General features: G+C 37.5%; 1 protein-coding gene across 2 annotated transcripts in view; it reads left to right on the top strand.

The window, feature by feature from the left end:
- The first annotated feature begins 722 nt into the window (after nucleotides 1-722).
- Nucleotides 723-18,614, top strand: part of Lrrc7 (leucine rich repeat containing 7) — a 321,319-nt gene continuing 303,427 nt past the window's right edge. For both annotated transcript variants that reach the window (XM_038311250.1, XM_038311249.1), the window contains exon 1: nucleotides 723-819. In XM_038311250.1, coding sequence (XP_038167178.1) covers nucleotides 723-819 — 97 coding nt within the window. The remainder of the gene's footprint in view (nucleotides 820-18,614) is intronic.

Below are 18,614 nucleotides of genomic sequence, written 5' to 3'. Positions count from 1 at the left end.
CACTTGATTGATATACAAATTAGGTGGATGCCAGAAAACAAAGTCAGTTGTCATTGCTCAGGTCTACTTTGTTTTCTTTGTTGTTGTTGTTGTTTGTTTGTTTGTTTGTTTTGAGAGGCGGTTGCTGTCCTAGAACTTGTTGAGTAAGCTGGGGTGATTGGCCAGCAAGCCCTGGGGATCCCTGCCTGCCTCCCCGAATTGGGACTGCAAGAGTCTGCCAACACGCCTAACATTTTTTAACTGGTTTTTGAAGGTCAAATTCAAGTCCTTGTGTTTATATGGCAAGCACCGGCATTACTGAGCTGTTTCTCTAGCTTTACGTGATATTTTTTAACTTTTTCAATAAAAATGCCTTTTAAAAGCAAAGCACTCTCGCCGGGCGGTGGTGGCGCACGCCTTTAATCCCAGCACTCGGGAGGCAGAGGCAAGCGGATCTCTGTGAGTTTGAGACCAGCCTGGTCTACAAGAGCTAGTTCCAGGACAGGCTCCAAAGCCACAGAGAAACCCTGTCTCGAAAAACCAAAAAAAAAAAAAAAAAAAAAAAAGCAAGCAAAGCACTCTCCAGTTTACCACGCTCCATGCTCCCTTGCCATCTTATCTTAGATACTCCCAGTGGTGTGGACTACAAAGTTTCTGTTGGTATTTAAACTTGAATTTCATAGTTTCATTTCATACCAATCAAGTTTCAGGTATTAAAATACTCTTGGTCTTTCTCTTACAGGATGGAGAGCCTAATACGGGGAAGGCATCCCCCACAATATCAGCGAAGTCCTTCTAAGGAGGCTCGTGCAGCACTGCGGAAGAGGCCTGAGGAGGACTGTAAGTATGTCTAACCAAAATAACCATATTCTAGGTAGATTTTTGGTAAATTGCACAAAACAAGAAATTAGAGTGGTATTCAATAAACATATATGAAATTGACATGATTTTATTTTAATTACAACAAAGGCAAGTAAGTACTTTGAACCCTATTTTTCCATGAGTATTCCTCTGGTACCTCAGAGACTTCATGTGAAATGAGAACAGAAGAGTCCACACACTACTCCAACTCTTTTGAGATTTAAAGATACAACATACATACTAATGTTCTGAGGGTCCTAATGTAAAGAAAATTATGAAATATTCTTAAAATAAACATTTTGCAATTTCCTTTGGACTACAGTTCTCTTTGAACATTTTTTTCTTTCTTAAAATGCCACACTCTTTGAAAAACACAGGCAACTGGAGAAATAAACGCCTAAGGGTAAATGTATACCCATTTGTCAAACTGAAAATTTTAATTTAATAGAATTTAGTAAAGCGTTTTGAAAGATGGATGGCACTGTAAAAACACTTTAATCCAATCTCAAACTATTTCATATTAGAATGTGTAGTTGTCTGTAGATATTTTTTTAAATATTTATATACCATAGCATATAACAGATTTTTGGAGACTTTTGACATGATATTCATATTTGAAGTTTGTAAGATGACTCATGAAACTAACTTTCCTTGTGGTATTTGCATACAGTTATTTTTGGCATACTAAATTGTGCTCCATTATGACATTCATCTAAATTTTGTCCAATTTTAAGACCTTACATTTCTTAACTGTGAAGTTTGTGCTGAACTCCACAGACATAGATAACATAGTAGATTATTAACTTTATATTTGCATTTTAAATTAGTTTGAAGTGTGGCTAAAGATCAAACACACTGCCTGCATACTCAACCAGTGAATCATTCTCACTGTGTGCTGTGTAGTGAAGTCAGTATATACCTCTTAGCAGTAACTTCTATGTCATTCACCAGAGGGTTGAATTTATATCCTATAGCCTTATAAATAATAACCAATAAAAACTAAAATGTGAAAGTGAAGATGCTGTTCAACAATAAGCACTTTTGAAGAGCCTTGCTACTAAGTACTACCTCTTTTACTAAATTCATAGGAAATGCTGGACTTTCTCCTCTTCTGATTCAATACCTCGTCTTCATTTCTGGTATAAGTCTATAGATTTTACTTTAAAACTTAGAAGTAAGAGAAGTAAGATATGTGGTTACATTGGTAAATTGTTCCCAGAGAATTGCTGTTTAGTATAAATAGTGATTTTTATGAGTGAATTATATAGGCCAGTAGTTACTCAGCTGAAGGTTACTATAGTATCCATTCTGATGTCTATTCCCATAAGCAAGACATTATGGAAACAAAGGCATCACATAGCGATTAGATGCTCTGCAGAGCTACCTTTAGCTTCACAGAAATACTCAAGTAGCCACAACCCATGCTAAATGTTCCACAGAACAAAGCCAGAGTCCTTTATCTGGTTCTTTATCAGAAAATTTTTATTTTTATTTATATATTTTAATTTTGTTCTTTGAGATAAAGTTTCACTAGGTGTCCTAGACTGGCTTCCAACCAATGGCATCACACAACGCTTAGGAAAGATATGAACTTCTATCTTAAACAGTGGATCTTAAATTGTGGCATCTAAGTTGGCAGCAGATAAATCATCTGAGAACTCACCAGATGAGCGGAGCCAAAGGCTTATGCCAAAACTTGCTTAATAAATATTTCTTAAGACTAGATAGTGGTCTGCAGTTTAAGAATGAATATTAGGGACTGTGATGCAAGGTTAAGCATGAAATCATCAGCTAAGCAAGTGATTGATGGCAGACAGGACTAAGTCACCAACTTCACAAGACTAATGATGATATATATATACTATCTCATACTTAAAGTTTATTTCTTTCTGGTATAAACTATATGTATTAAGATACTTCATATGTAGCTAAGAGTTTTATTGCTGTAATTGTAGCAAGTCTTCACAAAAGACTTCCACATACATACAGATATACATATAATCTTCCCCAAAGTGTTGACTGCCCCTTATAAATGCAGTGAGGATTCCTCCTTGTGCTCTGATAGGGGAACATCATCTCCTGATTAAAAAAAAAAAAGACACAATCTTTTAATAGTAGAGACAACATTGTGATACTTATTTAATTGAAGGCACACGAAAAGGTCTATTCTGAATCACAACACATGTTACCAATAACCCGCTGCAGTACACTGTCTTGCTTTCATGAATAACTAAGTTTATATACTTCTAAAATTCGGGTGATGGTGGGTCATGCCTTCATCCCTCACAGGACTATTGTGAAATGAAGATTTATATGAAGCATGTTGCATAGAACCTGGGACACGAAGTTTTATTCAGCCTTTTGATTTCTTCCCCTTCCTCTTTGTCTCTTTTAGCTTGCTAATATTACTGTTGTATGTCAAATAAATCTTTTGTTTGAGGATAGTTGAATATACTTTACATCAAAATTTCATTATATTCAAAAATCCATGATATTATAGCTTCAATCCCCAGTACTGTCAAAAACTGAGATTTTGTGTTACTCCTTTTTATAGAAAAATAATTTGTGACACAGTAGAATCTCTACACAGATGGCATCAAGCTGACCTTGCAACTGCTAGATTATAATTCATGTTATCTGTCAACGCATCTAACACATGGTGTAGTTATGGCCTCCTAATCCCACAGGTTCAGCCTAGGCCCCGTTCCATATCCTCTACCCAGTGCCCAGGGGAACTTGCCACCCCAGAGATACAGCACCACAGAAATCTCAGTAGCATCATCTATCTGTCAAAAAAAAAAAAAAAAAAAAAAACAGAGAGGAATGTGGAGTTTTGTTCAGATGACAGGATCTCTTTGTGGAGGGAGGTTTTGATAAATGGCACATTTCACACGGCTATCTTTGATAACCTATAATCTTTTATAGTGTTTTCAACATTGAAATCAACATTAGGTCACCAAACACTGCTCTTAGCTGGTTATTAAATATTAATTTCATCTAGCTGTGCTATAGCTAGCAAGGCTGAGCAAATATCCAGAAAAAAATGAGTTGATTCTTGTACAAACAGACTTTTATATATGCCCAAGTTATTCCTCATTTTTAAAAAAAAAGTCAAATAAAAATCTGTTCTTAAAACCACCTCCCTGATCAGCTAAAAACACATGTTTATGTTCTGTTCCAAAAATCTTTCTAAAGAGCCTTCTATGGCAGCCCCATTTGCTTGCTTCATGCCTTCTCCTTCAGAAAAGCCTGATGCAGCTCCCAGCCTGTCGCTCACCTAGGTCACCTAGGTCATGACCTCTTCATGCTGCTAGAAGGCTTTTCTATTTCCACGTCACCAGTCATAATAAACCCGCTGGCTAAAGTTTTTGTTTATTGACTCTCAATTATGAGTTAAGAGTTCAGGCCTAGCTTCTCTGCTTATGTCTTACCAGAAGCTCAGCTTGGGAAGGATCCATTTTTGAGTGCTTTCAAGCTACTGGTGTATTTTATTTCTTATATATTTGAAGAACAACTACCACCTCTTTTTACTGGCTGCCATCTGGTGACACCTTTGAAGTTCCAGATGCCTTCCAGTTTAGCTGCCTGGACACTCTAAATATGGATGCTTATTCTCCCTCTTCACAGTCAGAATCTTGCTCCTGTTTAAATATTTTCACTTGACTAAACCAGAACTACCCAAGATAATATCAAATGTTTATTAATTCAAAATATTTTTCTGGAGACATAGTGCCAAACTTTGCCATAGTATCTTTGCCATAGTCTCTTGGCTAGAGGAAGGTCACAGTTCTCTGCGTTCTTAGGAGTGGTTTTTGTAAGAATCCAACATCAGAAGGTACAATAATATTCACAACACAGTCTTAGAGTTCTACTTACCATTTGCTAAACTCATCAAGCATTTTTAAGTGCTTTCTGAAAAATTAAATAATCTGAATCCACTGAGAGACTTCTTCATCCTTCCTATGCTGTGATCACATGTGGAGAAGGAGTCGCCACAAACCACAAAATGGCTCTCATCAAGGTCCCAAATCAACTGCACCTTGATCTTGAAACTGTGGGAAAGGAATTCTGTTGATGAGTCTCCTAGCTTACCACAGCTTGTTTCAGCAGGAACAGATAAACACAGATGCTTTAGTGGTCCTGAGCCTTTTAACACTATACTCCTTTAATTTTCTTCCAGTGTCTCAGGTTACCCTCTTGCACACCCAACTGTCTCTTTACAGCCATCAATACTACTTTCTGGAAACAGTGTGAGGTCATCTTTGTTCCAAATACACTGCCATATACTACCAATACAGCCCACCTCATCACAGTGTCAGTAGCTCCATAATCAGATGACTCATGGTTGATACCTCCAACCCTGACCTCTCTCTACTGATCCAGACTTAACACATCTTAGCTGGTTCAATCACATAAAATCCACAAAACCAAACCTGGATAACCCATACCCCCTTCAAAGCCTGAGATTTTTCCAATATTTTTGTTTTGCTTTTAATGATGATAGAAAATAATTTAATCTAAGGGTCATTTCTCATTCCCATTCCCTCCCACCCATTTTGCAATCTATTTTGATTTTAAAGTCTCTCAATGTCACTTTGTAAGTACAAGTTAAATCTTTCCACAAATAAACTTTGCAAAGATTGCAAGGTTCTAAAGAATACTCCCTTAAGTGACTTCCCTAAATACAGTTCAGAAAGTCTTTTGTCTTAACATTACCCTAAGGTTTTACCCAACAAAGACAAAGGCCTTCCTGTAGGTTATAAGACCTCACAGAGTCTTCCCTCTGCTCACTCCTTCAACTTCGTCATGCACTTACATCTTCCTCTCTCAGTTCCAACAACAGTAGCATGCTTTTAATCTTTGAACATATTTGGTAGCACAAACATAGAGTATAATGTTGTAGAATATTATTCTAAGACGTGGTACATTTGTTTATGATGTAGAACATTTGTTTTAATGATGCTAAGGTGTGTTGCATTCTTTCATATTGCATTTCTTTAGCTCTGTGAAGCTGCATTACTTGGCCTTTCTAAAACACCTGATTGGTCTAATAAAGAGCTAAATGGCCAACAGCAAGGCAGGAGAGGTATAGGTGGGATTAAATAGGACAAATCTGGGCAGAAACTATCTAGGAGCAAGAGAAGGGGGAAGACGGTGGGGCAAGCCACCCAGCTACATAGCAAGCTACAGAGTAAGAAGTAAAGAAAGGTATACTGAAATAGAGAAAGGTAAAAAAGTCCAGATGCAAAAGATAGATGGGATAATTTAAGAAAATCTGGCAAGAAACAAGCCAAGCTAAGGCAGGGCATTCACAAGTGAGGATGAAACTCCACTTGTGATTTCTTTGGGAGCTGAGTAATGGCTTTCCCAAAGAGAGGTAAAAAACAAAACTGGTCTCCAGTGTGTATTTTTTATATCTTGGTTAACAATTAAATGATCAAGCTGTGCAGGACTCTTTCTGGGCCTCTGCTATGTTCTATTCATTTGCATTACCATGCTGTCTCTGTCAGTGTGGCTCTTTAGCATAAATTGAAGTTGGGCATTTTGCATACATATACAATTTTATTTTATACCTTTAAAAAAGAAAACAATCATTTTTCAATTTACATAGGAATCCCAGTTCCCACTCCTTCCCCTCCTTTCATTCCTTCCACTTCCCTGCCCTCTCCCCCACCACTCCCCATCCACTCCTCTCAGTGAGGGTAAGACACATTGCTTTGAGGAAGGACCAAGGCTCTCCCTACTATATCTAGGCTGAGCAAGGGATCCACCTCTAGCAATCTTCTTTTTGCTTAGGATTAGTTTGACTGTATGTGGTCTTTTGTGTTTCCAAATAAATTTTAGGATTGTGTTTTCTACTTCTGTGAACAATGGTCATTAGAATTTTGATGAGGATTTATTGACTCTGTATATTAGTTTTGATAATATAGCCATTTCTGATTATTCAGAAGGATGAAAGGTGCTTCCAACATTTGTCTTCCTCAAGCTATTATTGTTGTTATCTTTATCATTATTATTATTGTTATATCTTAAATTTTTCACCTCCTTGGACAAGTGCATTCCTAAGTAGCTTTTGAAGCCATTACGAATGAGATAATTTTCCTATTTTTTTCTGAGCAAGTTTGTTGTTGGCTTCTTTCTTACAACTTTACTAAAAGTGATTATCATATCCAAAAGTATTCTGGGAGGGTCTATAATTTCTTTTAAATATAGAATCTCATATCATTTGCAAATCAGGACAGTTTGACTTCTTCCTGTCCTGTCTGTATGCCTTTTATATCTGTCTCTTACTGCTTTAGTTAAGTTGTAGTATGTTAAATAATCTAATAAAAAAAATGGAGTACAGATCTAAACAGAGAACTCCCAACAGAGGAATCTAAAATGGCTGAAAGACACTTAAGGAAATGTTCAACATCCTTAGTCATCAAAGAAATGCAAATCAAAACAACTCTGAGATTCCATCTTACACCTATAAGAATGGCCAAAATCAAAAACACTGGTGACAATGTATGCTGGAGAGGTTGTGGGGAAAAGGGAACACTTCTGCATTGCTGGTGGAAGTGCAAACTGGTACAGCCCCTTTGGATGTCAATGTGGCAATTTCTCAGAAAATTAGGAAACAACCTTCCTCAAGACCCAGTAATACCACTTTGGGGTATATATCTAAAGGATGCTCAATCGTGCCACAAGGACATGTGCTCAACTATGTTTATAGCAGCATTGGTTGTCATAGCCAGAACATGGAAACAACCTGAATGACCCTTGACCAAAGAACGGATAAAGAAAATGAGGTACATATACACAATGGAGTACTACACAGCAGAAAAATAATAACGACATCTTGAATTTTGCAGGCAACTGGATGGAGCTAGAAAACATCATTTTGAGTGAGGTAACCCAGACCCAGAAAGACAATTATCACATGTACTCACTCATAAGTGTTTTTTAAAAATAAAGCAAAGAAAACCAGTGCACAAATCACAATCCCAGAGAACTCAGACAACAATGAGGACACTAAGAGAGACTTACATAGATCTAATCTACATGGAAAGTAGAAAAAGACAATATCTCCAGAGTAAACTGGGAGCATGGGGACCTAGGGGGAGGATTAAAAGGGAGGGGAGAGAAAAGGAGGGGAGCTCAATAAAAATCAATAAAAAAGATTTAGTATGTTATATTAAATAGTAGTAGAGAGAATAGATGTCCTTATCTTATTCTAGAGTTTAAAGAAAATATTTGAAAAAAAAGAAAATATTTGGATATTTTACCCATCTAGTATGTTGTTGGCAAGAAGTTTGTTATACTTTATTTACTATGTTGAGATTCATTACATTTATTATCAATTTCTTCAGGACATTTATTATGAAGGCATTCTGAATTTGTCAAATGTCAATTCTGCATTTCTAACAAGAAATCATGTGATTTTGAGGCTTAAATTTATTTGGCATATTACCTTTTAATTTATGCATATTGAACCAACAATGCATTTCTCAGATAAAACTACTTTGATTATAATATGTGGTCTTCTTAAACTGTTTTTAAATTTAATATTGTTGAAAAATTTTGTTCTGTTGTACACCAACAACATATTCTTAAAGGGATTTTGTTTTTGTTTTGTTATCCAGTTTTGACATCAAGATCAACATTGACTCTATAGAATTACTTTGGTACTGTTTCTTTTCTTTCTATTTCATATAACACTTTGAGAAGTTTTTGTAGTGTCTCATCCTTAAATTGAATAGAATTCAGCAATAGATCAATGCAGTATTGGCCTTATCTTTATAGGGAAACTTTAAGTACTGCTTCAGTCTCCTGGATCATTATGAGTCTGTTTATGTTACTTATAACTTTAAATTTAACTTGACTTTAACTTCTTACATTGTATGCACTTCTAAATTGGTCCATTCCTTCTAGGTTTTCCAATTCACTAAAATATAATTTTTGATGTATTCCTTAGTGATCTCGTGGATTCCACTGAAGTCTGCTCTAACAGATCCTTTTCTTTTCTACTTTTATTACCTTGGCTTTTATCTCTTTTCCTTTTACTTGGGATTTATTGAACTTTTTAATTTCTTTTTAAAATCAACTCTGTTTATCCAATTATTCCTTCAATCTCTATCTTATTAATTTCTCCCTAATCTTTATTATTTCTTGACATCTAGTGTATTTGGACTTGGTTTCTTGTTTTATTCTAGAATCTAAAAGTTCACTATTAGGTTATTTATTTTAACTTTCTCATTTTTCTTTTGATATTATAGATATAAACTTTTCTCTTAGGACTGACTTGGTTGGATTCCAGGGGTTACTGTAAGAATTCCTACTATTCTCATTTGTTTTAGGAATTTTCAGATTTCTTCAGTGACCTATTATTAATGCAGAGATATGTTGTTCAGACTCTAAATACACCTGTTTTTCTGAGGGTTTTGTTACTAGATTATCCCACCATTGGCTGGTAAGAGACAAGTAATATTTCATTGTGGTTGTTGTTGAAGTTTGCTTTTCATCAGCTTCAGATAAGGTTCCAATTGCCACTAATAAAAATGTGCACTTTCCATCTGTTGGTGGGAATATTACAGGTACATCTACAAAATCCATTGATCTGTGGTTCTTTGACTTTTTGTTGATATTTAGTTTGAGAGACCTATCTAAATATGGGAGTGGGGTACTGATGTCTTTCATTGTTGTTGTATCAGAATATATATGTCCATTTACACCCCTTATCATTTGTTTTATGAAATTAGGAAATCCCAAGATTCAAACAGTGCTAGCAAAACTGAATATGTACCTGCAAAAATATGAATGCAGACTAAGTTTCGTCCCAATAAAAATCAACTGAAAATAGATCAAAAATCTTAAAACTTGAAAAACTGAAAACATAGGGAAAACATTTCAAGATGCAGGAACAAGCAAGAACTTTTTTTTAAACAGGACTGCAGTTGCACAAGGAATAACCTGAATTGACAAATAGGAATGAACAAAATTAAAATATTCTTGCACATCAAAGGAAACTATCCGAAAAGTGAACAGGCATCCTACACAATGAGCCAAGTGTTTTGTGAGCCATACTTCAGACAAGAGTTAATTTCTAGAATATAGAAAGAACTAAAAAAGTTATCCCCCAACACACACACACACATACAAACTGTCAATCAGTCATTGGGTCAATGAGCTGAATATTATGTTTAAGAAAACTACAATAACCTGACCAAACCAAATACTTATATCATGCAATCCTTTCAAAATATCAAAATATCTTAACATTAGCCCTTTTGATAGTGTTATAGCAGGTAATTATGTTACTATCTTCCTATGAGCCACGTGAAGTAAAAGGACCCGATCCTATGCTTGGGATGGCTTTACAAACCCCTGGCATTGTCAAGTGTAACCCCAGAGTTCTGGCTGTGTATTTCCCTCCATACCAAGGTTTTACATGCCATGTTGCTCTAATTGTTCTTGTATTTCTTTTTCCTCCTACCACTCAACTACAGAGAATGGAGCCTAGAGTCTCAGACATGATAAGCAAGTATACCAACACTGAGTTACATCCTACCACCTCTTCTGTTTTTCCATTTTAAAAAAAGAGAGAGAGTGAAATAAGACCTTATTAAGTTGCTTAGGTTGGTCTTGAACTCATTCTTTAGTTCAAGTCAGTCCTGAACTTTTTAGTCTTCTCAACTCAGCTACCTAAATAGCCGAGATTGAAGACTTATGCAACAAATGCAGAATCAACTGCACCATCTTTTGTACATTGTCTCCCATTTTACCTTTCTCTTTCAGAGATCGGGAGCTGCAACAATTGCTCTTAATAAGAAGTATAGATTAAAGATGTCAGTGAATCAACAATTTAAACATCAATACAGCTTAGTACTCTATGATAAATAGAGGAAAATCAGTGCACAATAGAAATACAATGTGGGCTCCTCTGGTGGAAAAAAATAGGAAGTTTGAAATCTCAGCACAAGGAAGATAAAAGCTGGGTAGTGAGTCCTGGGCTAGCCTGAGCTACACAGTCAGACCCTATCTGAAAAGCAAAGCAACAGAAAACTGAATCTGGTGCTCTGGTCCTCTAGTCAGCTTCACCTCAGCTGTGAAAGAGTTCTTATTTTCATAGCGTCCTTATTTCTGTGTGATGCCTACTTCTGTTCAGCAGTTTAGCTTTGCGTTCATATGAGGGGACAAGGCCTCCCCAGGCCTCATGCAAGGTTCCTTTCTCAGATGACTATCACATACACCAACTGATTGGAAAGCTGAAACTGTACTCAGTTGAATTCTCTATGTGCACACATATAATCAACATATTCCACTGACTACTTGCTTTATCACAGTACAAAGTAAGATTAAAGGGTGGTTAGATAAAATTGGAAATAACAGCTTGAATATTCTTACACTTTGAAAATTAGTAAGGCCTACTATAGACATAGTACTACCCTGGAGTATTTCAGATGCATTTTAATAGTTTTATCACTCACAGCAGTACAGTAATAAAAAAATTATCAGTAAATAACATACTTAAAAAACACTGCATCCTTGCTTTGATATGGCTACCTTGTTATTTCTGCAGCATCGCTCCTGAGATGTTGTATTAGACAAAGTTTAGAAAACATCCATCATCATTTATCTTTCTCTCACCTGTGACCTAGCAGCTCACTTGTTTGTGTTGAATTTGAACCTTCACCAGACATACCCTGTAGTGCAATTTGTTCAGTCACATAGCACTTCACCATGACTGTGTTTCAACCACTGACATCCATGACATAGAGGAACCAAAGAACAGGGGATCTTTGACAAGAAAGAACAGGTAAAATCCAGAAAACTGATAGGAAGGCTTTGAAAGTCTCATCTAAGACATTTTAGTAAAAAGTTGATTTGTTGTCAGATAAAGAACTTTTCAAATAACATCCTCACTGCTTAGAATTGTTCTGCTCTTTATCTCTCCTTCATGACCACATTTCTGGTGCCTCTCTGCTCTCCTGGAGAGTCTCCTAACAGTCTTTGGACAAGACAAGCTTTTCATGTACTTCCTGAAGTCTTCCTGTAGTACTTTCTGTAGTTCCTGGGTTGTTTGTGTGGTATTTTCTGTAGTACTTTCCTGGGTTGTTCATGCAATACTTTGTGATACTTCTTCCTATAGTTCCTGGGGTGTCCATGTGGTACTTACTGACAAGCATATTCTCCTCTCACCTGTATGTCTTCTAGACCCCTCAGTTATGAGCAGCTTACAGATAGAACAGATAAATTTTATGTACCATTTTATCTCTAGTATTTTATCTCTAGTATTATCTCATAACATTTGACATATAATCACCTCCTTAAACAGTGAGTAGTCATGAAAGATACAGCTTACTGTGTCTTTCTACTGCAGTAGGTACAGTTAAAAGGATAGATGGAGTTTTATGACATCCAACAGACTACTTGTATATTCCAGTAGCAATTATGGCAAAGTGCCATGCAGTTAAAGATCAGCTGTCATTCCTATGATTTACAAAGACATGATTGGAAAACATGCTTGTGATTTTTGACAATGGAGTTCTTTACAGTAAATAATGATATAATGTTTCTGTATCAAATCAACTCCATGTAAAGAAACAGAGGGGTGAAGACTGACGCAGGGACTTCTCCAGTCTTACCAATCAAGCAAACTGCTCCCTTTCTAACTATAATCAGAAGTGAGATTTTAAAATATCATATAAGGAGTTGAAAAGATGACAGCCTTTAAGAGACTTAGTGCTTTTCCAAAGGACCCACATTTAATTCCCAGCACCAACAATGGGTAGCTCACACTCACCTGTCACTCTAGCTACAGGTCATCTGACACACTTCTCTGGGTTCCATGGAGACACACACATACAACATACATTTACACACACACACACACACACACACACACTTGCACCCACGCTTAATTTTTTTTTTTTTGTTTTTTTTGTTCCAAGACAGGGTTTCTCTGTGTGACTTTGGAGCCTGTCCTGTAACTAGTTTCTTGTAGATAAGTCTGACCTCTAACTCACAGAGATCTGCCTGCCTCTACCTCCCAAGTGCTAGGATTAATGTCTTGTGCCACCACTGCCCGGAAACATAAATTTAATTTCTAAAACTTTAATTTTTCATATAAGTATGTAACAGTCTGATAATCAGATTATCATAGCTTTGGTAAATAGCACAGATAATTGTTATTTAAGATTACCATTATTAACAGCTCTAGCCTTTTAATAACTGGTGCCTTAGCTCTAAGACCATAGGTAAGCTGCCCACCTTAACAGAAGCAGGTGGAAGAACAAAACTGCTCGTTTTACACGCTAGGAAATGAAAAAGAAAAGTGGCAACAGACTGAGTCTTATAATCCTTATTGACAACCCAGTCATCCCAAACCAATCATTTGGCCCATGTTTTCCCACCCTACCCCTCCAGTAGTACCTCTCTATAAAGTCTCTACTTCATGAGCTTTCATGGTCTCTTAAGATACAAACAGCAACATAATGCTAGGAGGCTAGATAAGCACAGAGAAGACTCTATGTCTAAGATTCTCCGTAATTTTTATCTCCCAATCTATTCAGTGTAATCATTAAGCCTTTCACAAGCTAAAGAAGCATTCCATTGCTCTGTAGACATCAGACCCTTCTTTCTATTAAGTCATTCTAGGGTCAGAAGGGAAATGCACAATAAATTTTACTTCAAGAGAACTCTGAAGCAAAGTCTGGATACATCACATCATGTTTTATTTTCTTCTAACATTATGTCCTATATATTACCACATGTCACCAAGATATGTTCAAATTACATTCATTTACCAAATACACATCAAGGGTCTGCGTATGCCTCTCTCTCTACTCCCTGAACTTGTGATACACAATGCCAAGGTCCATGTTATATGCCAGCTTTATACTCAATGTTTAGCTAAAGATTAATTTTATGTGTCTATAATGTTATCTTTCCAGAAGAAGTCATCATTGGTATTAGTAGACTGAGTAAATTAAATTACCTTTCTCTACAGTTGGTAGGCACTATCCAACCTCTGATGGGCTGAAGAGAGCAGAAAGGTGGAGGAAAGCTGGATTCTTGATGTCACATTGAGTGCATGGGGCCATTGATTTTCTCTGGTGCCTGCTGTCCTGGAAACAGAAGATACAGCATTTCTCCACCTTTGCCTCTGTCCTCCAGGCCTTTAAAGCACATGTCTGCCCACTCCAGGCCTCCAGCTCACAAGCAGAGGCACTTATAGTTCTCAGCCTCAATAATTGTTATAATAATATTATTATAATTATTTTAATGACTCTCATATATGCAATATATTATATATTCTATTAGTTCTACATTTCTATAGAATGATTGATACACAATGAACAAAAGTTTAAAGACCAAGTAGATGAATACCACTATTCTTGATGGAGTTGGAGAAAACAGACATAAAACAAAGGAAGTTATGGCACATTGATAGACAAATCATGCTGTGAAAAAAATGGAATAAAGTCACAGATTTATAAGTGAAAGTCATGTCGAAGAGGGGAACTGAGATGCTTTAAGAAAAGATGATGTCTACATATTGTTGAGAATCTATGAGTTGTGCATGTATAGTCAACTAAAAGGACTTTCCACACAGAGATTGTTTGCAACATCTGGGGAAAGAATTGCCTAAAACACAGGTTCTGTTTTAGGAAGGTTAAGATACTCTTGTTTTGTTTTGTTTTTGCAAAGTTTAGAAACTTGCAGTACTGGACACCCAGGTCATCAGAGCTCATTTTCAGTGTTTTCTGCTCCACGGCCTGTTTTCAGAACTCCCCTTTCCCTGCTGAGAAAATAGGCATTTTGAATATTTGTTTGTCTCTAAAGTCTGTAAAGCCAGTGTCTCTGATCCTTGAATTCCAGAGGCCTCTGTCATCGGCATTGCTGTAGAACTCAGGTCCACTCAGCTTCTGCCATTCTTTTGTATTCTATGGAGAATCAACCTCAACATGAGCCTGACCTAGGCTGCTGTCCCTATTTCTGAATGTGTGTCCCAGGCAACCTGGTGAGGACTAGGGATATTCCTTCATGAAACCTACTTTCTTCAGTAACTTTGTTCTGTTGCATCTTTTTTTTTTCAGAAGTAAAATAGGCAAGGAACATTTCATCATTCCTTGTTACACTTCAAGATGAGGTTGCCATGAAAATTTCAAGATTTTTAGATAGGTAACAGTTTTGGTGTATTCCTCATATGATATTTAGAAATTATACATGTATGAATGTATGTATATGTATCTTTATTGTCTATCTGGCACATAGGATTCTGAAGAGAAAGTGAACAGACAGGATGTGTATATATAGAAATTTATTTTCAGGAATTGGCTCACCCCATTGTGAATGTTGCCAGGCACAGTAAGCTGGCAGGCTTGAATCCCAGCATTGCAGTTCAAGTTCAAGCAATATCTGCTAGCAGAGGAGAGCTCAATCTTTTCCTGCTAAAGACTTCAACTGACATAACCACCCATATTACAAATGCAATATGTTTTACAAAAAAACCTACCAAATTACAAGTTATCCATATTCAAATCAATCTCCTGGACTGGGACTGAATGAGCATGGGATTAAACTGGACCCTCTGAATGTGGCTCACAATTGAGGCAGACTGAGAAGCCAACAATAATGGCATTGGGATTTGTCTCTACTCCATGTACTGGCTTTTTGGGGTCCTATTTATTCTATTTGGAGGCATACCTTCCTAAGCCTGGATGGAGGGGGGAGGGCCTTGGACTTCCCACAGGGCAGGGTACCCTGCCCTCTCTTAGGACTTAGGGGGAAGGATGAGTGGGGGAGCAGGAGAGAAGTGGGAGAAGGGGAAGAAGTGGAAATTTTGATTCCTATTATCTATAAAGTAATAAAAAATTATCAGAGGAAAAAATTTAAAAAATGGGGTAGTATCTTTTATCAATGGATATTATATTAATAAAGCCTTATTTAACTTAAAAAAACAATCTCACAGAAACATCCAGACCATAGGTTGACTGCCTATCTGGCACTTTGGTCCAGTCACACTGTGCATTAATCTTCATAAGAGATATTTGTTTGCTTCCTCTGTCTGGCCTCTCTCTTTCCAAGGCTTTGAACTGAGCTTAGCTTAAATGACTCCCCTGTTGACTTAAATTCTAATTCTTCCAAACCATTCCCTGCTGTAATCGTGCCATGTTTGTGGGTTAGAGAACGCCATCCAAGGAAACCTCCCACCAATGACAAGATCCAAGCCCAGATAGGACCTCTCTTCACTCTGCCTTCTTCTTTCCATGAGAATTCTCTGGTGCTGAATCTTCTCTTTCTGGAAGTTGCCCACTTTCATAAATTCCTCAAGAGCTCCCTTAGGCAAGGCAACATGAGAATCCATAGAAATAACGATTTTGAAACCTATCTAAGAAAACCCTGAAATTTGTATTGTTGATGGTTTGCTTTCTCTCCACTCTGCCCAGATTTTCTGGGCTCATTCTTACTGCCACTGTTTTTCTGCTAACAGTACCCCAGTTGCTGTTCACACTGCAGGTTTTTTTAATCAGGGCCACACCTTCATAATTTCCTTCACTGTCTCTCTAGGGGACTCCTTTCAGATCGTTCTTCAAAATTCTATCTCAGCTTCTGTAGATTTCTCTAAGTTCTGTGTCCTCCTTTCTACATCTCTGTTTCAGATTGCTCAGATCCTGGTCTAATCCATTTTCTTGAATATCTGTTTTTCCCCAAGTTTCAAGTTACTGCTCTTTTCCTATCTCTCTAATCTAGACTATAAAATGCAAATGTTCTCTTAAGGAAATTTCTCTTTTCCTCCAAAGTAAAAAGTTTCACTTTATTTTCCACTGATCCACTCCAAACATAACTGAAACTTCTGTGCACTGAAGCCATCCTATTTACCCCTGTGCATCCCCGGGTCTATTACTTGGTCTTTCTCAAAGGCCAATGAGCTCTAAACATAGGCTTTTGCTCTTCTCCTGTTAGCCACAATGTAATAACTTCAATAAATGACTTGACATTTTTAATTCCACTTAGGAAAAATCAAATGTTCTTCACCATAAGAATTGGCCATCACTTTTTATTTCTATGTTAATTCACTAATCTTTGACAGGTGGTGGGAATTCATGCTGAGTATTAGTTTTTACCTGAAAGGGACACAGAAATCATTTTCAGGATAAAATATTCCAAAGAGGTCAGTGACCACCCCAGCTCCATCAATGGATGCAGAACACTGATGACCAAATAGTTCTGTATGCTCAGAAATACAATCTTCTCCAAAGTCAAGATCCTCCAGGGCCAGTTTATTAAAGCTGAAAGCCCTGAACTCATCCAAAGAAACACCAAGTTTTACTTCATTTACCAAAATTATCTTTTGTAGATTTATATTTATTGATGAAAAGAACAAGCATTGGAAGATTGACTTGGGTACTTATTTCAGCGATCTACTCAAGAATTCATGCCATGCCTTGTTTTAAACCCTTCAATGGCAGAACTTCTCACCTGACCTCTGTGGATGCAATCTCCCTTCTAAAGGTCCTAGTAACATCTTGTGCCGCATCTGATAAGAGAGGATGGCCCTCAAGTTGTTCTCTGGGGGGTTCATCTATTCCACCAGAGAGTTGTATCCACAGAACCAAACATGGAGCCACCTGAGTTCAATCTCAGGTTTGGCCTGTTTCTGATGAGCAGAGATACCCATGCCTTACTTGATTAGAAACACTGGACATGCATAAAGGTTGATACGCACTAGGACCTCTAATAACCTGCGTTTACTTCTCCCTGAATGTGAGTCGAGCACCGGTCTTCTGGTTTTGTGTTCAAGGGATAGAGTACAAGTTTTCTGAGGAGTCCTATGAAAACTTGCCTGCCTCCCAAAGCCTAAAAAGAGAGAGGATAGTATCCTTCTCTTGAGTAAGATGTGTCCTCACGTGAGAGCATCACAAATTCTTCTCCACAGATCCTTTTCCTGTGTGATAATCTGATGCTCGTGTAGGGCCACAGCCTTTGGAAGTAGCTGGAACACAAAGCTGTCCCAAGGTATCTACAGTTGATTGACAGCTTCACTCATGGCTAGCCTTGTGACTCAGGCAATTTACTCAATTACATTTTCTGTGCTGTTTCTTCTTTGGGAAGAATAGTAAAGATTATTTGAGTTCATGCACAGTAAATCCTGAACAGAATTACTGGCATGCAGTAAATACTACACTATTCTATAAGTGTCCCTTTGCTAATTCATTTCACAGTGATATGGCTTCCTGTTTTGTGACCTTATATTCATCTAGACAAGACACCAACACTAGACCAAAGAAAGGACTTCTGGGGTCTAGTTTGGGAAACCCATAAGTTTATCCAGAATGACTTACTACAAGCTACACAGCTGAAGAAAAAGCTCTCTCTCTCTCTCTCTCTCTCTCTCTCTCTCTCTCTCTCTCTCTCTCTCTCTCTCTCTCTCTCTCTCTCCCAGGCAACTATTAACTGCCTTGGGGGAGGGTAGGTAATAGCTTTGTGAACTCCTCTTCTTCCCCATGAGGAAACAATGGGTCCAGTCTTGTGTGGGTTTCCTAGTAGAAACTGCATTAACCTGGCACCTTTGCATCTTTTACCCCATAGAAGTGAGCAGGAAATCAAGGCTGGGAAGCATCTGCATGTGTGAAGTGTTGGGCCCTAAAGCCCCAGCAAGGAGGAGGTCGCCCCAAGAGACACTCTCAGCAAGGTTGATGCAATAGCAAGAGGAATTTTTATTCTGCCACAGAGGTCCCTCAGCCTCGAGAGGAGAAGGACCCCTGCTTTGTCTATTACAAGCCCTT

Source organism: Arvicola amphibius, chromosome 14 (genome assembly GCF_903992535.2).
Source record: "Arvicola amphibius chromosome 14, mArvAmp1.2, whole genome shotgun sequence".
Taxonomy (NCBI): Eukaryota; Metazoa; Chordata; class Mammalia; order Rodentia; family Cricetidae; genus Arvicola; species Arvicola amphibius.
Note: the sequence above shows the minus strand (reverse complement) of the source record. Positions and strands in the feature narration are given on the sequence as shown.